This window comes from Spea bombifrons, chromosome 1 (genome assembly GCF_027358695.1).
Source record: "Spea bombifrons isolate aSpeBom1 chromosome 1, aSpeBom1.2.pri, whole genome shotgun sequence".
Classification (NCBI taxonomy): Eukaryota; Metazoa; Chordata; class Amphibia; order Anura; family Pelobatidae; genus Spea; species Spea bombifrons.
Window position 1 is genome coordinate 67,525,492 of NC_071087.1, and position 21,592 is coordinate 67,547,083.

Below are 21,592 nucleotides of genomic sequence, written 5' to 3' on the forward strand. Positions count from 1 at the left end.
ATCAATGACAGTGTACATTCTTTTGTAATAGTTGTCTATGAGGTCCCGGGGGCATAGCTGCCAATTCATAATGGCAAAAAAGCCTCCAGGTCATGCTTAGGATAAGGGTCATTGTCATGCTAGAAAGTCCAAGAGTGTCCCATGTGCGGCTTTCGCGTGGAAGAATGCGAATTGTCTGCCAGTATTTTCTGATAACTGATTTTCTCTGTGCCTTTAGAGCTCACACAACCTGTCAGGCCCCTGACTCACTAAAACGCTAGACCAAGAGCTCTCCTCCATCTGCATCCAAACCCAGACGCCAGATCCTCCGCCCGGGGACCATGCGATTGCGGAATAGGCCGCATCCCTGGCACCTTGCGAAAAGAGAGTACGAGCGCATTGCTGATGGTGGAGGGGCGTGTCCTGCAACCTGATGGCGGGGGATAGTAAAGATGGACAGCTCCACTCTAAGAGTAGATAATACGAGGGGGGTGCTCTAGGAGGGGAGGAGTCAAAACCTAGCATAGCTATATAACCCCCCAGCCCTGCTCAAACAGTGCTTGCTTACTTTGACCAAGCTGTGCCTTGTTCCTTGTATCCTGTTTTCCCATATTTGCTCTGCTTTATACCTGTTTCTCTGAGGATTCCCTGGCTTTTTTGAATTTGTGATATTCTTCTGCCCTTGACCTTGGCTACGTTATCTGGACTATTGTATGATTCTACACTGCTACTCCAAGCCATCTGGATCTGGTAAAATAAATTCTTGTTTGGAATACTTTTGGCAGTCCTTGCATTTGTTTCCTTCACTGACTATCCATCTCTCTTGTCTCTCTGTGCTGTGCTCTGCTCGCACCATGCCCTGACACAACCCCAAAACATCAGTGAGCCACCACAATGCTTCTCAGCGGGGATGGTATTCTTTTCGCTATAGGCCTTGTTGACCTGTCCAAACATAGCACTTACGGTTATGACCATAAAGCTCTATTTTGGTCTCATCACTCCAAATTACCCCCACTAACTAGCTTACCTTCCATACCACCCATACTAACCACTGGACCCCCAATACCCCCACACCAGACAGAACAGGCATATCACACAAGCCCAAGCAACAGCTGGCCATGTTGAAGCACATGGCCTGTTCCTCCACTAAGCCCTGTTCTGGCCTACAGGCCCTTGCCACATCCCACACGTTGTCTGCTCTTTCAAAACACTGGAGTCAAGCATCCACCAAAGTGCCTCCATCCACGTCACAGGAATTGCTGTCACAGCTTGTCAAAATGAGCACTCAACTGCCAACATAGGCCTAGCTTCTAGCTTGATGCCTTATGCAAGGCCTGCATCCCCCCTCTGCCTACATCAATCTCGCCAGAACAATGGGGGAAGTAAGGGGAGACCCAGCAGATGGAAAAGACAAGGAGGAAGAGCCATAAAGGGAGATAGCTAAAAATGCCTACAAAGAAGATGCTGGGAGGGAAGAGGATCCCTGGACTCTGAAGAGTGCCAGCTACCCACAGCTACCTTTGATCCATGGAAGGCTTGCCCTGCCGATTCCCTTGACTCCCAGGTTACATGCCATTTACCCGTGAAAGGCCCCTGCATGCTGTGTACTGATCTGGGCTGATGCTCGACATCAAAGGTGGACTTAACCACTCCGAAAGCATAGACATCATCTCGCTTTATGACTGCACCACTGAAGCAGGAGTAGAAGCCACCGCAGAGGAGCCAAGGAACTGGGAGCCACCCATCACCATTCTACAAGGCCACTTTACCAACTCTGGATAACAAGGAGCCTATATCCAACATAATAAGTGTGGAAAAAAGAGACAGAAACCCCTTTGCATCCTCTATTGAATTACCCCATTTCTCTCCATGGCTTTCACTACCTGTAATGTCATTATCAAAATATGCTCAGACTTTTTTGTTTCTCTGCAAGGAAAAAAACACCTTGTGTCCATTTGTTAAAAGTAAGACATATTTTTACTTTGTTTCCAGTGGTAGTTTTGATGAAGCCACCGCAAGGTTTTGCATTGGGTGCGTTACTGAGGCGTTTGAATACCTGCATCAAATTGGAGTAATGTATCGAGATTTAAAGCCTGAAAATTTACTGCTGGATTCAGAAGGATATGTGAAACTGGTATGTATGTTTACACTTTGAGTGCCAGAGGTTGTGTTACATTTTACCCTAAGAGGCTGGGCACATTTACATTTTATTCTATAGTCATATTTAGAATTCAACCCTTTAAATAAATCACTCTCTGCCAAGGGTGTATATTTGTGAGTATATATATATATATATGTCCACAAGTATGGCATCCAAGGTAGAGTATGGATTATGTGAAACTGTACAGGCCCGGGTAATGTTTTGTTGGATTTTGTCCAAGGATCATGTGCAAACACAAAATGTATTTTTAAATGATTTCATGTAAAAGTTTTGAGTATTGGTCTTCACAAAGTTTGCTGCTTCAGTGTTCTTAGATATTTTGTCAGATGTTACTATGGTATACTGAAGTATAATTACAAGCAGTGGCGACTCTAGAAACAATATATAGGGGGGGCACACAAGATACCACAGTCAAACTGGGGGGGCATTAATAATTTCCACCATTAAATCATACCACTGAAAAAACACACACATATGTATATATATATATATATATATATATATATATATATTGCCAAAAGTAATGTGCTACCCAGCTTTGCATGTATAGATCAATTGAAATTCACTTGTGATCTCAGCACCGAAGGTATATATCAAATAAACAGAATCAGACATACAAATCCTGTATTTGCAGGTATACAATAATAATATATGAAACGTAGCATCGCAGGTATAGATCAAATAAGTACATGGAAACAGCATTGCAGGTATTAATCAACTGAACAAGACATACAAACCCTGTATTTGCAGGTGTACATAAATAATGTATGGAAACATAGCATAGCATATACAGAAGAACACACAAAAACCCAGCTTTGCAGGTATAGATCAATTGGAATTCACATAAAAACACGGCATTAATGGTATATTTAAAACCCGCTAAATTACAGGGATAGATCACAGGTTGCACACCCCAAAGCCAGCCCTGGTGTCCACACTGCCCACATAGAACCTGGCCAGCACCCAGATAACACACATACGATTTGCCATCTTTGTCCCATATACACCCTGCCTGTGCCATCTTGGTCCCCAAGGCTCAAACATCCTGCTAGTGCCATCTTTGCCCTTCCACAATTATACATCTATGATACACACAATCACATTAACTCATGCTCTCCCTCATTCAGACAACTCATCCACATATTAACTGATACTCTCCCTCATTCAGACAATTCATCCATTTTAAGAAACTACACCCCTTGGAGCTTCAAATGAGGGGTTACATGTATTTCTAGGACAAAAGTTGAGTGCACAAATAATGATGGAATATGTCGCTTTGGCTAGAAAATGTTTTTTCTAACCATAGCGACATGTTCATTTGTGTCTTGCGCACTCCAGGTTTGTACTAGAAACACATGCAGCCCCTCATTTGATGCGCCAAGGGATGTCGTTTTTGCAAATGTGTACTTTTTGTGCCATAATTTAACTTCCTACGTGAGCAGTAATGCCACGTCAAGGCTTCAACCCTAATTACTGACCATTCACACACCTTTCATATCTCCATTCACTCACAGAAGCACACACCATACTTTCCATACATTCACTCACAGAAGCACACACCATTCTTTCCCCTTACAATCCCAACGAAATGATGGTAAAGGGAGAAAAAAAAATCACTTTTACAGCAAAAATAAGTTTTGCAGTAAAAATGCAAGGCGCTCCAAGGATGAGATGGTTACTCACGTACCGCACAGGCTAAATGGCTGATTTTAATAATATTTGCAGTTCATCGGGATTTCAAAAATTGCCTCCCTCTACCGTTGGCTAAATTTAACCCCATGATCAAAGGGATCATAGGATTAAAAATTAGTATCGGCCATTTTTAAAAAGGGAATGTGACTTTTTATAGCTATATGATCGCTGTGGTAACATTGGCTACCACAGTGATCATTTAGCTAGAATACTTAAACTTTTTTTTTTAAAGTTACACTACTTTATGTTTAAATAATTTAATTAATAATAAATTAAATCATTTTTTTTACATTTTTATTTTTTTAACTTAATATTTTTTATTATTTTTTTACATATATATATTTATCTATATACCGTTGGAAAGGCGAGGCGATTACCTTTCCAATGGTATATGTTGGGGGTATGTAGCTGCTTAGATGCCTGAGATACAGGCATCTAAGCAGCATGCCCCCATACCTGTTTAACTGACAATTGTCAGTTGTTAATAAAGTTGTGCGGTGACGTCATCGCGTCATTGCGCGAGGCGTCACCGGGCAGATCGGGTGGCCCCGGTGATGCCCTTCAGTTTGAGGGGCAGATCGCCGGGGTAGGTGGTGATGGAGGTCCACAGACCTCCATCAAGGTAAGGTAGTGCTAGTGACGGCATGGTGCCGTCGTTAGCACCTGACTGGGACTGCTAGCGACGGCACCATGCCGTCGTTAGCAGTCAAGGGGTTACAAATTCGGCGGGGGGGCAACAGGGGGGGCAAGGAATAAACTAGGGGGGGCAATTGCCCCCCCTTGCCCCCCTGTAGCGACGCCACTGATTACAAGCATTTCATAAGTCAAAGGCTTTTATTGACAATTACATTAAGTTTATGCAAAGAGTCAATATTTGCAGTATTGACCATTCTTTTTCAAGACCTCTGAAATCCGCCTTGACATGGTGTCAATTAACTTCTGAGCCACATCCTGACTGATGGCAGCCCATTCTTACATAATCAATGCTTGGAGTTTGTAAGAATTTGTGGGCTTTTGTCTGTCCACCTGCCTCTTGAGGATTGACCACAAGTTCTCAATGGGATCAAGGTCTAGGGAGTTTTCTGGCCATGCACCCAAAATTTCAATTTCAATTTTTCTCCAAGTTACTTAGTTATCACTTTTGTCTTATGGAAAGGTGCACCATCATGCTGGAAAAGACATTGTTCATCATCAATCTATTTTTGTATGGTTGAGAGAAGTTGCTCTTGAAGGATGTGTTGGTACCATTCTTTATTGATGGCTGTGTTCTTAGACAAAATTGTGAGTGAGCCCACTCCCTTGGCTGAGAAGCAACCCCACACATGAATGGTTTCAGGATGCTTTACTGTTGACATGACACAGGACACAGGTAGTGCTCACCTTGCCTTCTCAGAATAAACTTTTTTCCAGATGCCCCAAACAATCAGAAAAGGTATTCATCAGAGATTTTTTTTTTACCTCAGTCCTCAGCAGTCCAGTGCCTGTACTGTTTGCAGAATGTCAGTGTCCCTGATGTTTTTCTTGGAGAAAAGTGGCTTCTTTGCTGCCCTTCTTGACACCAGGCCATCCTCCAAAGGTCTTCGCCTCACTGTGTGTGCAGATGCCTGCTGCCATTCCTGAGCAAGGTCTGCAATGTTGGCGTCCCGATCCTGCAGCTGAATCAACTTTAGTAGAAGGTCCTGGTGCTTGCTTTCTTGGGCATCCTCACGCATCCTTTACAACAATTGAACCTCTCTCCTTGAAGTTCTTGATGATTCGATAAATGGTTGGTTTAGGTGCAATCTTACTAGCGGCAATATCCGTACCAGTGAAGCCCTTTTTGTGCAAAGGAATTATGGCAGCACATGTTTCCTTGCAGGTAACCATGGTTAAAAGAGGAAGAACAATGATTTCAATCACCACCTTCCTTTTAAAGCTTCCAGTCCATTATTCTAACTCAATCAGCATAACACTCTCACCTGTGTTAACTAGAGAATCACTGACATGATGTCACCTGGTCCTTTGGGGGGAAGAGCTGAAATGCAGTGGAAATGTTTTATTGGGATTAAGAGGGACTTAGCAAATGACTGCAATTTATCTGATCACTCTTCATAACTTTCTGTATATGCAAATTGCCATCCTCTAAACTGAGGCAGCAGACTTTGTTGAAAATTAATATTTGTGTCATTCTCAAAGCTTTTGGCCACGACTGTATAGAAGGAAAACAGCTATCCAATTCTACCTGGCCCTATGTAAAAATGTAATTGCCTTTAGTATTATCCAAATAATAATTAAATGTCACTAGACATACCCAGACATGATTACCGTCCTATTAAATCTAAACATCAATTACATAGAACCTGTCTTGTAACGTGAAATATGATGCTGAGATTTAAAGAAATTCAAGAACAGATAAGAAACAAAGTCCATCAGTTTGGAAAGGGTTAAAAAGCCATTTTCAGGCTCTGTGTCTCCATCAAACCATTTTGAGAACAATTATCTTCAAATGGAGAAAAGGTGGAACAGTGGTGAATCTTTCCAGAAGTGGGTGGCCTACAAAAATCTTTCCAACAGCGTGTTGACGACTCCAGGTGGTCACAAAATAACTCAGAATAACATGTAAAGAACTGCTGGCCTAACTTGCTTCAGTTCACTATTCCAGAATAAGAAAGTGACAAAAATGGCATCCACGGGAGAGTTGCAAGGCAACAACCACTGCTGACCAAAAACACAAAGACTTGTGCCATTTTCCAAAAAACATCTTCATGACCCTCAAGATTTTTGGGATAATATTCTATGGAGTGATGAGTCAAAAGTAGAACTTTTTGGGAGACATGAGTCCCGTTACATCTGGCAAAAAGCTAACACAGCATTCCACGATAATGACATCATACCAACATTTAAACACGGAGTTGGTAATATGATGGTCTGGGGCTGCTTTGCAGCATCAGATCATCGGCGACTTTGCTTAGTTGATAGAACCATGGATCCTCTAACAGAAAATCCTGAAGAAGAATATTTTGACCATCAGTTCATGACCTAAAGCTCAAGAACAGTGGAGTTATACAGCAGGGCAATGATCCAAAGCACACAAGCAAGCCCACTCTTTACCCTCAATACATCAAATTAGCATTTAAAAGCTGCATTTTGTGTTTACTTACTTTGTCTTATATTAAAATTAGTTGGATGATCCGAAACATTTAAATGTGACAAATAAGCAAAAATAGAAGAAATCAGGAAAAGGGCTAATACTTTTTTCCCCGGCACTGTAATTCATTATAAAGATGTGATTATTTGATGATAACTTGATGATCCAGCAAGAAATCAGTTTGTTATTTTGGAATCAAGAAGGAATTAGCTGGCAATACAGGTGTTAAATTGCTGTGTGTGCTGAAGATTATGGTAATTGTACATCTGGAAAGCCTTTACTGCTAAACCCTGGATAAGCAATTTTAATTTAGAATGTTTGCACGCAGACAGGGGTGGGTTGGGCAATTGCCCCCCAGGCCGCCCTGAATCTAAGTTGAACAGCCGCAAGGCCGCCCATTTAAATAGCAGATTCGGCCGTACCAGTGCCTCATTGAGGCTCCTCGTCCCCTCCCTTTAAAGATGCTCAAGGGGACGGGCTCACACGGAGTAGCTCCTGGTGACAGGGAGAAGAACAGTTGGAGGTGAGCAGTCTGCGGGGAAGGAAGGCAACAAAAAAAGTAAGTATTTAAAAAAATAGTGGGGTGATATGTGGAAGGAGACCCATATTCAAAAGGAGGGCTGTCTTGGGACAACAATTAAATACAAAAATGGGGAGGCTGGGGGTTGGGGCATCACATATATTAATATACAAAGGGGGTGGGGCATAAATGCACACAGGGGGCTGGCTGGGGGCACAAATGCACGTGGGGCAATACACAAGGATTTGGGGGGAATACATTAAAACCAAAGGGGGGCGGCCTGGCTGGGGCATCAATACACAAAAACAAACCAGTGTGGAAAGCATTTTTATACTTCGTGTAGATTAACCCGTACTGATGGGGGTGTCGGTGTGGCAGAGCCTGTCCTGGTGTGGGTGTTTGGGTGTCGGTGTGGCAAAACCTGTCCTGGCGTGTGTGTGTGTGTGTGTGTGTGTTTGGGTGTCGGTGTGGCAGAGCCTGTCCTGGTGTGTGTGTTTGGATGTTGGTGTGGCAGAGCCTGTCCTGGTGTGGGTGTTTGGGTGTCGGTGTGGCAAAACCTGTCCTGGCGTGTGTGTGTGTGCGTGTGTGTGTGTTTGGGTGTCGGTGTGGCAGAGCCTGTCCTGGTGTGTGTTTGGGTGTCGGTGTGGCAGAGCTTGTCCTGGTGTGTGTGTTTGGGGGCTGGTGTGGCAGAGCCTGTCCTGTTGTGTATTTGGTCATCTGTTTCCTGGCACTTTACTTTCTGTAGGAATGCATTGAACAAATATAATTCTTAGTTATCCAGAGATCAAACGCCTCCTGAATTTGTAGTCACTTCAGAGGACAAAACTTTTTAGGCCAGGAAATCAGTGAGAGGAAAAGTAAAGGTTTTGTGTATTTACTCCATTTTTTTTATTAAAAATGATTAGTGGTACTAAACTGTGACTTCAGGCATCGCATGTATGATGACTTATTTTTTAGTGTACTGATGTACTCCCAATCCCATCACATTAGATCAACATGTAATATCAGGAAAACATGGTCATGGATGGTGGGCTGATTCGGTGGCACAACGGGCCACTTGACTAGACTTGCCCCCCAGGCCATAGACTGCCAGCCCTCCCCTGCGCGCAGACAATCTCCACTTCTGCCGGCACTTCCACTGGGGCTTCCATGGTGGACGCTCGGTCCTAGAAGCCCCAGAGGAATTGCCGGCAGCAGCGGAGGTTGTCTGCACGCATCGCGCAGACGTCCACTGGCTGTCAGAGAGAAGAATCCAGGTCCCCTGCAGCGGTTATAGTCAGACCTCTATTTGATCTGAAAAAAAACCCTTGTCTTATATTCAAGCAAATGCGGTACTTGAAAGCTGCGACCAGGGTAAACTAAGGGACTTCAGGAACCAACATAATGCACAATCATGCAACTCTTGCAACTTAATCGGGCAGATACACAAGTCTGGAAACCACCTTGCACATTTGAACATTGGATAGTAATAACTTGTCTCAAGTACAATACACCAGAAAAACATAGTCATAGAAATAATCTGCTGACAAACCCCAACTGTCAGAACATCATGTAAAAATATGATTTCTCCAAATCTAGTGGTAACCCAGTGGATCCTAGGGGGGCCTCTGCTAAAAAAAAAAAAAAAAAGAAAAGATGGTTCCATGGAGCTGTGTAAGTGAAAAGTTTGGATATGTCAACAATTTTTATGAACGAGAAAATCGTGATTCAGTAAAATGTGCCTATCCATATACTGTATGTGTGTGTGTTGTAGGTGGATTTTGGCTTTGCTAAGAAAATATTTCCAGGGCAAAAGACATGGACATTCTGTGGAACACCAGAATATGTGGCTCCAGAAGTCATTTTAAACAAAGGACACAGCTTTAGTGTTGATTTCTGGTCCCTTGGAATTTTATTGTATGAACTCCTGACAGGAAAGTAAGTTTTTGCAAAATAGATATTTTGTATATGTTTAATTATATGTGGAATATGTACAAAAGCAGAACACCCCTGGACTTTTTAGAGCCCCAATACATTTCATCTTCTGCCGACAGGGCTGCCTCTAGTGGCCCAATCAGAGAGATCTTAGTATTTGGCTAACCTGCCCTATGGGGGTTTATTTACTAAAGCAGATCTTGTGCTGTAACTCACTGTGCTTTATAAAGGACCAAGCTGAAACTCCCCAGAAAATGGCCCTGCCAACTCTCTCTTTAGTGACTTAAACACATAATATTAATATTTTCACTGACCAAGGTGGTGAAAACCCTGTTTTTTCTTCACCGTATACCTTTGTCTGTGTTCCCTTTATGGTTTCAGTGAGATATGACATCATATGTATATAAAATTAACAAGGGTACGACTGTCCATAGATTAAATTTATATTATAAATTAATAGAAAATAATAATTTTCCTGCCCCTTTAGAGTGTATTATAGCCCTAAGTTTATGGTCTATTATGTACATATGACCGACCGTCACAACCTTAGATATCTACGCAAGCATGCACAACCCTGGGTCTCTTCATTGTCGAAAGATTTGCGTGTAAAGGTAGAAATATGTGGAGCAGCACTCACAGTAAAAATTTCCAACAATAAACAGTGTATTAGCTGTGAGTTTTCTTTCTTTAGTTTAAATTTCCATGGTGGGCAAGAAAAAATGTTTTCTTTACATGTTTCTGCAGCTGAGCAAAGAGCTTAGAAATGCACAGTTCTGTTTTTCTTTTTATATATTCCTATGCAGGATTAATTTCATGTGGTTTCCTCATAACATATACATATCTGAAATATTTTTATCTAGTCCTCCTTTTACGGGGCCAGACCAGATGATGATCTACAATCTGATTCTTCAAGGCATTGAGAAAATCGAGTTTCACAGAAGAATAACAAGACGGCCTGAAGAATTGATTCGCCGTCTATGCAGGTAAAACACTTTTAATACTTCATACTTAATGCAATATGCATATAATATATGTATATGTTATATTTAAATGACCTTGCATATACAAATAAACATAATAGGCAGAGTGTGTTTTTACCTAATGCATGTGACCAAGTCAATTTAAAGTTGATACCTTTGCATCTGAAGGAGAGACCTCTGAAGCCCTGAAAGGTTGTGTATCGCCAATGACTAATGACTCCATCTTCTCTTAGCCCAAAACAGCTGTGTCAATTTTCCTTATCCCTAATGGATGTGAGAATTGAGCCGCAAACTTTAAAAAAAAATGCAGCATTGAGAAGAAAAGTCACTTCTTTTGTGTCCTTTTGAAAGACAGAGGATGAAGGCAAAGACAAAACAGGAACAGGGCATTGTTGGAAGTAGAACGGGTCCTATTACACTATAGGTGTCTTTTATGGTAACCTCTAAAAAGTGTCCGTTTTGCCACAAGTAGCACATTCAAAATCCACATAGGAAGGAAAGTTGTTGGCAAATACACACTTGGAGTTGGATAAAGTAGGATCTCATTCATATTTAGGCAATTATATTCAGACAATTCACCAGTATTACTATCATGTAGTTATTTTTGGGTCAGCTTAGGCCTTTGTGAATAAGCCCTCAACACAACTCATTACCTCAATGAAAATCTTTAAGCATAGATATCCTCTAAAGGGATTAGGGATCTTGTTGCTAAATAAATTAGCTTTTTTTCTGCTGGTGTACATAGCACTATATAACAACACTATTTTAAGGCAAGTTTTAAAAACAATCTGCATCACCTGATGTGGTGACCTGAGTCAAATAGGCTTTTTGATTTATTCTTTTAACTTTTTCATTTAGCATGTGCAAATTAATATAGTATGTGTCACTAATAAAAGTAGTATATCTTGCTTAAGGCAACAAAACATTTTTTTTTTTTGCATTGGAACGTAACTAGAAAATACTACCATGTCACTAGGAATTTAAAACAAAATAGACGAAGATGTGTCGTTCCTTATTGAAACAATTAACATTTTATTATGTAATGTTTTACAGGCAGAATCCTGCAGAACGTCTAGGATACATGAAGAATGGTATATCTGATATTAAAAAACACAGGTATCGTGTAAAATATGTGATTTTTATATTTATTACATTTACTATACAAAGATTCTAAGCATATAAAACAATTTATATTGTTATAATGAACAACTAAGCCTATTTATCTATTACACTAAAATTGAAATGCAATATTGTTAATTGTTAAAATCAAAGAATAGAATAATATACCCAAAGTGATAGTTTGATGCACCTTCTCCTAATTAAAGGGACACTTCAGCCATAATGCACTGTGATGCATACTTAAATGCATATGGTACCTGAGAGATATCTTTACATTTACATGGTGCCCCCCCTTCCATATACATTTTCTCATTCCTTCACAAAACCCCTAGCTATATTCCATGCAGGAGATGTGTTTGGTCAAATATTCATGTTATTATGCTCAAAATGTCTTTGCATGAAAGTAGCTTTTTTGACTCATTTAACATTTGATGTGACTTTTATAGGCCCTGTCAACTTGAAGGAAATGCATGTGTTGTATTTATGTAACATTTTCTTTTACAGCTATTAAAAGCAGCAATCTAAAACAATATACATTATATGGTGTTATTTTTTTTCAGGTGGTTTAATGGTTTTGACTGGGATGGATTGAGGTCTAGGAGTCTTCCGTCACCTTTAAAACCAAAGGTATTGTTTGTCATTGTTTTCTTAATATTAGCATGCGTGTTTCCATGTGTATGTGCCAAAAAACACAGAAAAAGATTCAGTGGTTTATCTAGGGATGTTAAAGGTATAACTTTAATCTGGTGCCATTATATAGTAGCAATAGCATGTGGAGAAATTTGGAATCTCCAGCTGTGACCAACATTCACACATTTCTTGATGCTTTGTAAAAATATCCAAATTTATGATCCTTCTCTGCTTTTGCTAAACTAATAACACTTATCACCTCTTTTGGTCTCTCACAATGGACGACCTACCTCACGCAGTTTGATGGCCACCAAATTGACTTGGTGTTCTCTCACATTTGTGTAATCTCATAGTTCTCTATCATTGCCTTCTGTCTGTCTGACCACATCCTGCTAACATTTAACCTTGCCTCCTATACATCCTCTACCTAAAAGACCACTACAAACCTACCAAAATCTAAGTGACCTTAACCCTCTACAGCTAACAAACACATTTCTGCCTCTACTCTCAAACATCTTTACTTATGCTTGCCGGGATGTAGTGACAGCACAGTATAACGACCAGGGGAGGGCTGGGAGCCTAGGGCCTGGGGGGCAAGTCTAGTCAAGTGGCCCGTTGCGCCACAGAATCAGTCCACCATCTATGCCTATCTTTTCCTGATTTTCTAATGTATGTTGATATTATGCGAAAGGATTGGGAGTACACCAGTACACTAAACAAAAGTCATCATATACGGGATGCCTGAAGCCACAATTTAGTGCAATTAATCCTTTTTAATAAAATATGCAGATTGAAATAGAATAAATAACACAAAACCTTTACTAATAACAAAAACTTGCAGATTTCTGGGCCTAGAAAGTTTTGTCCTCTGAAGTGACTACAAATTCAGGAGGGCGTTTCATCTCTGGATAAGTAAATAGTTAAATGTATTCCTACAGAAAGTAAAGTGCCAGGAAACAGATGACCAAATACACACGAGGACAGGCTCTGCCACCACGAAACCCAAACACACACGCACACCAGGACAGGCTCTGCAACACCGACACACAAACCCACACACACCAGCACAGGCTTTGCCACACCGATACCCAAACACACATACCAGGACAGGATCTGCCACACCGACACCCATACACATACACCAGGACAGGCTCTGCAACACCGACACCCATACACACACACCAGGACAGGCTCTGCCACACCGACACCCAAACACACACACATACCAGGACAGGCTCTACCACACCGAAAACCCAAACACACACACCAGGACAGGCTCTGCCACACCCAAACACACACATACTAGGGCAGGATCTGCCACACCGACACCCAAACACACACACCAGGACAGGCTCTGCCACACTGATACCCAAACACACACACCAAGTCAGGCTCTGCCACACCGACACCCAAACACACACACACGGGAAAGGCTCTGCCACACCAACACCCAAACATACACACCAAGACAGGCTCTGCCACACCAACAAGCAAACACATAAACCAGGACAGGCTCTGCCACACTGCCACCCAAACACACACACCAAGCCAGGCTCTGCCACAATGACACCCAAACACACACACTAGGACAGGCTCTGCCACACCAACACCCAAACACACACACCAGGACAGGCTCTGCCACACCGACACCCAAACATACACACCAGGACAGGCTCTGCCACACCGACACACAAACACACACACCAGGACAGGCTCTGCCACACCAACACCCAAACACACACATACAAGGACAGGATTTGCCACACCGACACCCAAACACACACACCAGGACAGCCTCTGACACACCCACACACCAGGACAGGCTCTGCCACACTGACACCCAAACACACACCAAGTCAGGCCCTGCCACACCGACACCCAAACACCTATAACTATTTTTTGAATATTTACTTTTTTGCTGGCTTCTTCCCTGCAGACTGCTCTTCTCCGACATGTTCTTCCAGATGTCACGTGTTCCGTGTGAGCCCGCTACCTTGAGCGTCGCGTCTTCAAAAGGCGGGATAAGGCACAGGGCAGGCTTTTGCCCCACATTAAAGGCGGCCATTTAGTTTAGATTCAGGGCAATTATTAACTTTAACCTACCCTGTTCTGTCAGAATTTTTCGCTCTTACTCTTTCAAATGCTCTCTAAAAACCCACCTTTTCTCTTTAGCAACCTAAATAAGCCACCTGCAAGATCAACAGACCTCTTCGTATCGTCATTGCGTCAATTGGCTTATCCTCACCCAAGCAGTCCTCTCCTACTGCCTCACTTTTCCCCTCAAACACCTTCTTCTGTACAAGAATGTTTTAGCATGTCATTTCAAATTGTCATTTTGTTTTACTATGCCCTATTGTAACTGCTATGAAATCTGCTGGCATTATATAAGTAAATGTGAAGTAATTGTTTGCTGAAAAGTAAACTTAATTGTTTTGTCCATCGTAATCATTGTAACACACCACCATTTACAATCTATAGATCCAATTGCTCGTGTCCACCATAAACAGATTGGATGTGGGCTAGATGAAGCATCATAGCTCTTAAGTGATTTCACAGCATTTCTCAAGCTTTGCTCAAACGTATATGGCATCAGTCATGTAGAAGATTTAAAACACTGAGATCATCATGTATATTGTGGAAGCATCATGGCAATGATTTTCCTAAAACTGCTGCATGTCACTTCTTAAATATTGCCATGGAATTGAGAAACATTGTTTATTCGTTGTACGTATAGATTTCATTCAATATCAACACTTCTTTTTTCAGCTTGAAGGACCAATAGATCACAGCTATTTTGACAACTATCCACCTGATGAAGAGATACCCCCAGATGAGATGTCAGGATGGGATCAAGATTTCTGAAAGTATCTGAATAATATTTGACTGAAGGAAATTTAAAGGGAAAATATAAACCAATGATTACTCTGAAAAATCTGGTGTAATATGTACGTTTATTAGATTTATTATTTCCAGCAATATAACTCAAGCTTCAATAGGGTGAAACCATCTAACACATAAACCTAAACTAAATGTCAAACACCACATAGTTCCGCATAGCATTTTTGCGGAGAACTGTCAATATAAGCCTTAAAGCAAACCTTTTTTTAAATCGAAAACCTTTTTATGAACATGGCAATAACGCTTAATATTTTGTTGTAAAAATATTATGTTTATGTTTTGTACGACCTATCAGTATTCTATTATTTAAATAAATCATGGGAGTCAGTTAAAGTTTCATGTGTGATTCAGACTGGATACTGAATTGTTGTGTCAGATCGTTGTTGATGATTTTATGTCTAGTTGAAAACAATGCACATTTTCTCCAAATTCCAGTTGTTGCAAATAGCACTTTTTTCTTATTTGTTGACTGTTATAATGTAAAGGCTGACTAATTGCAATAATTGCATTTGTATTTAAAATAAAAACATTCAAAAGTGTCCAGTGAGCTTGCCTTTCAGTATCAGTACTTTACATCTGACCAACTCAGACAAACTAATGCACAAGCCTCATTGAAACCGTTGCAAAATTGGTTCAATAGTCTTTTGCTTGTTTTCATTTGCATTTCTGAATATCACAGTTAGTTAGGAAATTATTGCAACAGTCTCCCTGGTTATCGGGCTCCAGGGGTTTTTAATGCCCAGCACCTGTGCCTGATGCAGGCCCCATAGGAATCCCGGACCGGATCCTGCAGACTTCTAGCCTCCTGGAAAAGCCGGTATAGATTTTCCACAGAATTGGCCCACCCTGCTCTCCAATTGCTCCACCCCAGTGACCCATATGTATGATTTCCATAGCACCTGCGCCACAAATGCCATGCTAATCATCTCCCTGGGGTTAACAGCCTTACAATATATATATATATATTTTAAATTGCGTTTACAATAAAAAATTAAGAACACTAGATAGAAAGCTTAAGGGCCCTGATTCATAGGGTGGAACACCTGTACGAAATACTCAGGTATGATAAACACCATGGATAATAACCCCTTCAGGACCGGGAGTTTTGTTTTACCATGTTTGCACTAAATAACCAGAGCAGTTTTTGTGCTATGTCTTTATTCAACTGTGCCCACTAACTCATTTAGTGCACACACACATTATATATTGGTTTTATAATGGTTGGATAATTATTATAAATACAGTGGGGCAAAAAAGTATTTAGTCAGCCACCAATTGTGGAAGTTCTCCCACTTACAAAGATGAGAGAGGCCTGTAATTTTCACCATAGGTACACTTCAACTATGAGAGAATGAATGGGGGGAAAGAATACAGGAAATCACATTGTAGGATTTCTAATGAATTCATTGGTAAATTCCTCGGTAAAATAAGTATTTGGTCACCTACAAACAAGCAAGATATCTGGCTCTCACAGACCTGTAACGTCTTCTTTAAGAGTCTCCCCTGTCCTCCACTCGTTACCTGTATTAATGACACCTGCTTGAACTTGTTATCAGTATAAAAGACACCTGTCCACAACCTCAAACAGTCATACTCCAAACCCCACTATGGCCAAGACCAAAGAGCTGTTGAAGGACACCAGAAACAAAATTGTAGACCTGCGCCAGGCTGGGAAGACTGAATCTGCAATAGGCAAGCAGCTTGGTGTGAAGAAATCAACTGTGGGAGCAATTATTCGAAAATTGAAGACATACAGGACCACTGATAATCTCCCTCGATCTGGGGCTCCACGCAAGATCTCAACCAGTGGTGTCAAAATGATCAAAAGAACGGTGAGCAAAAATCCCAGAACCACAGGGGGGGACCTAGTGAATGACCTGCAGAGAGCTGGGACCAAAGTAACAAAAGCTACCATTAGTAACACACTACTCAAATCATGCAGTGCCAGACGTGTCCCCCTGCTTAAGCCAGTACATGTCCGGGCCCATCTGAAGTTTGCTAGAGAGCATTTGGATGATCCAGAAGAGGATTGGGCGAATGTCATATGGTCAGATGAAACCAAGGTAGAACTTTTTGGTAGAAACTCAACTCGTCGTGTTTGGAGGAGAAAGAATGCTGAGTTGCATCCAAAGAACACCATATCTACAGTGAAGCATGGGGGTGGAAACATCATGCTTTGGGGCTGTTTTAAAATTACATGCCTCTCTCATCTTTGTAAGTGGGAGAACTTGTACAATTGGTGGCTGACTAAATACTTTTTTGCCCCACTGTATTGTTGTATTGGTCACCAAGAAGTGTTCCTACAGCAAGAGGTAGAGTTAAATTCCTCAGTGGTCCCTTCTTCCGATAAACATTCTAAGCAAAGTCAAATTTACAAATTACATTAATGCATTGATTTTTATTTACTACTGACTTGAATTATGCATTTGTGATTTTAGCGTCCCAATTCTTCCTTTCACGTACACTATTCCCTTCATGTACTTGCAAACCTGTGAAAGTGGAATTGTTCAGTGATATCTGTTTGTCAAAGTATATGCATACATTATTATAATGCATTTGTGAATAAATATATATATATATATATATATATATATATATATATATATATATATATATATATATAATGTCTTTTAAATATTCTTTTAGTTTGTTTAACCAAAATGTTCCTTTTTGGAACATCTTGATGAACCAATAAATGAAAGGTTTTTAAGTGTTTCTTTCCATATATAAAATATATTTTTTTTTCTGAAATGCTTATTGCATACACATCATTTGTCATCTAACATTCAACATTTAAAGAATATTCTTTTTTTTTGACAAACAATAGAAAACAAAAGAAAAAACACAGAGAAATAGATTTCAAAAAGACTTTCATTGGAAAATGAGGACCTTACATTGTTTTCCTTCTTCAAACAGTTACAATTTTAGTAGGTTTTTTAAACATTAAAAACAAATAGTCACAAAAATCCAACATAATTGTTTACTTACATATTAAATAAAATAATTGTTACAACTAAAGTGAGCATGTAGTATATGGTTAAATAGTATATACAGATATTAAAAGCTAAAATAATTAAGTATTAAATGAAATAATTAAATTCATGTATGTACATGGTTTTCCCCCTCATTGTGAGGGAGTTCATATAATCATTAAATTATACCTCTATTGCAGTGAAAAAATATTGAAGGTTTTGTGGTAATTAAGAGAGTACAGCCATGTTAAATTAATCATCATATATAAGTATTTTGAATAGGGCATACGTTTGATTGTATCCACTTCACAAAATATGTTTTGTTTCCTCTAGGTAAAGGAAAACCATATTAATATACAGAAATTAACTACAAAAATATGCACAGCTTGACACATCAAAGGGTTCAACCACTATATACGGTACTCTTTAGCCAAACCATATTCTGCCTTATAGTAACATATTCATAGGGGTCACTTACTGAGCTGTGAAGAGCTCTCGAATATGACATCATACCCAAGCGTTCTACATTAGTTCATGCAGTTTTAAGGGAAATCTATCCAACTGTCCCTTTGAAAGCTGTGGCATGTCAATGAGGCATATCGCCCAATAGGATGATTTCAAACAGAGAACAGATCCCATAATTTTCATGCAATCATATTAAAGTGTCTATATATTTAGAGAACAAATTGAGCTAAGTATTAAACATTAGTAGCATTACCAGCATTATTTTTACACTAATATTCAGACGTGATATAACAAATGTCACTGTTAGCATCATATTTAGCACTCAGGTTACATGCAGCCCTAAAGTGTGTATATGTAAAGCATGAAAGTTATTCCTTACGCATAGTAAGTGTAAAATAAGGCTGACAATGTTGTCGTCTTGGAAAAAAATTCAATAAACTAGTGATAATTTAATTGTTATGTTAGAAAAATAACATATGCCCTGACTGGAATTTTCTATATTATATTTTTTTCAGTTTCTGTTATAGTATGGTGCATGATTCCTATAAAAACAAAATACAATAGGCCTGTGGGTCTACATAGGGATAGGTTGAAATATATCAACAAACACTCGGTAGCCAATGGGGAAAAAGCAGAGCATTTTCATTGGCTGGACAAGCCTGGTTTCTCGTCCCCCTGCTAATCAGTGGATATTACAGTTTTTATATGCACATCCCTGCCAAAAAAGACACTTTTGCACTCCCATCGTCCAGTGCTTTAACAGAGGCTCCTGTTATATAACCACATCCACCCTGATGCAGTCAGAACCTTATCTTCATGTTCTCCTTGTATGAAACAGTTACTTCTACCAATGCTCAAAAGTACTTTAGAGCATGAACTCTATTAATAGTAAGTGTTAGTTACCTTTTTTACACCTACACTGTCAGAAGGTTGAGGCATTATTGCTACAAGCTCCCCGTACTGGCCATCTGGAAAATTGGGCAAATGACTTCATGCTGCTAGAGTGTAAGGTATATATCCAGCCGGTGCCCACTTGTAAATGAAATTGCAGCCAATAGGCTTAAATTTGCTTCCTACACACCTGTGATTTATTCCTCTTTTTCTGTACATCACAGTACATCTTCTTATGACTCACTCTTCAGTTTTTATGAAACATTTCTAGTTTATAAACTAAGAGGCTAATACTATCAAGTGGATATCTGCTTACTGTTGATCTTACCCCCCAAAAAACCAAGATGGCTTAACCCATTTATCCAATGCATACTGATAAGAACATATGATATTAGGACATAAAGTATTCCCTTAGGAGAAGGAAACTGTATTTGTTATGAGAGTGTTTCTTAAGCTTAAACTTACTAACAGAAACTTATTTCTAATTGCTTATCATTATTTGTTCTGATGTTCTATATTAACCTGGCAAAAAATAAAACTACCGGTATTTAACAAGAGAAAATCTCAGTGCCTCTGTGATAAAGGCTTACATGGTAAATGAACAACTTTGGTTTTCACAGTGCTAAAAATAAGTATGTCTTGGCCATAGGAAATCTTTAAATTAGTTAACATTAACATAAACTTATTTTAATATAACAATGTATTCACCAACTTGCACCCATGTTGTTGGACCTCAAGATATTGAGCATTGTATATGCCAATGAATACTAAGCCTCCTTCCAGGTGAGATGAGTGGTGTTTAGCTCTACCCTCCCCACTTAGTTCTCTATAACTGAACATGAAAAGCCTATCTCCCTCACCTTCGTCCTAACGACACAGACTTTCCTGCTACTATATGTAAAAGGAAGAGGAGCCCTCCAGACACATTTGATTAACAGTGAAATGTTAAAGAGGCACCTGTCACAAAGTGTCAGACGTGAACATTAAAGAAAAAGGTTTCTTCTCTCTTCCACGTCAGCTACAAGGCCTGTATTAATGAGGTAGGTGCAATATGGGTGCCATATGGCCATAACTAAAATATTGGACACTAACATATGGCAATTTAAAGTAAGGTCCATTCCATTAATTTTTCCAGGTCTGAGTGTCCAAGTTATGATCTAATTACATCTTGTTAAAAACTAGACACTCTGCAACATAACCCTAATACACTAATGAAATATGGCTCCAGAACAGCACATAATGTTAATATTTTAAAATAAAATTATGCCTACCTAAAAGGTAAAGACCCCAAACAAGTTAACCTCATATTTACTTAAATATGCAGTATGCATTAACCCCTTACCCAAATAGAGTCAATGACTCATTATTTTTATCTCAATTTTAAAGTATACTATAATAAATCAATGTTATCATTTATTTTTGCAAAAATAAGCATAACCTTAGATTGTGTGTTACAGCTGGTCGTTCCATCCACGCCTGTAGAATATTATTATTTGAATCTCTCTCAAGGCAAAACAGGAATGTGACTAAGTCTTACCCTTACAGGTATCCTGGAAATTATTAGGCATTTTTTCATTATGGGATTGGCTTCAGAATGGGTCATTCCCCATGACAATAAGCTGGTATTTGATTGGTAAGCCAGGAAAACTGTAAGGTCGATCATAAATTATTATAAATCATATGAAATCAATCTAGCTGAGATTTATAAGTTACAACAAAACTGAACTGAAACATACACATGCAGCTATATTATCTTTGATGTATTGTTTCTTTCACAAAAAAATAAAATTTGTTAGCTAATAAATTATGTATCCTTGCAAACCCTAATTTTTAGAAAATACATGTGCCACAAAACGCAAGCCCTCGGCATACCAGTGGTACCTTATTATAAAAACAGATATCCCACCTCCCATCCTACATTTCACATCTTAGTATACTTAATAAACACATGAAATGGTGTCCACAGATTATTATAACTAATAAATACATTTTAGAATTCCATAATTTCTGTACACCAACCACAGCAGCTATATCAGTCACTCAAGAATTTCAATGCTTCTAACAGCTGTTTAGTAGCCAGGCATACTTGGGAATGACAGCTGATTTCTGATTACCTGGGCAGTCTCTTGATCTATAGGCAGAGAGACTGGTATTTAGCATCACCCACTTATTACTTAGTAATGTAATATTTAGTCACTTTCAAAGCATATACAAATAATTGGGTACAAAAACTAATATGAAGAA

General features: G+C 39.6%; 1 protein-coding gene across 1 annotated transcript in view; it reads left to right on the forward strand.

Annotated features, from left to right (window-relative positions):
- Positions 1-15,343, forward strand: part of PRKG2 (protein kinase cGMP-dependent 2) — a 56,979-nt gene extending 41,636 nt beyond the window's left edge. Inside the window, exons 14-19 of the mRNA XM_053463236.1 lie at positions 1,972-2,113; positions 9,233-9,396; positions 10,254-10,376; positions 11,427-11,489; positions 12,053-12,119; positions 14,889-15,343. Coding sequence (XP_053319211.1) covers positions 1,972-2,113; positions 9,233-9,396; positions 10,254-10,376; positions 11,427-11,489; positions 12,053-12,119; positions 14,889-14,984 — 655 coding nt within the window. The 3' untranslated portion in view covers positions 14,985-15,343. The remainder of the gene's footprint in view (positions 1-1,971; positions 2,114-9,232; positions 9,397-10,253; positions 10,377-11,426; positions 11,490-12,052; positions 12,120-14,888) is intronic.
- The last annotated feature ends 6,249 nt before the right edge of the window (positions 15,344-21,592 follow it).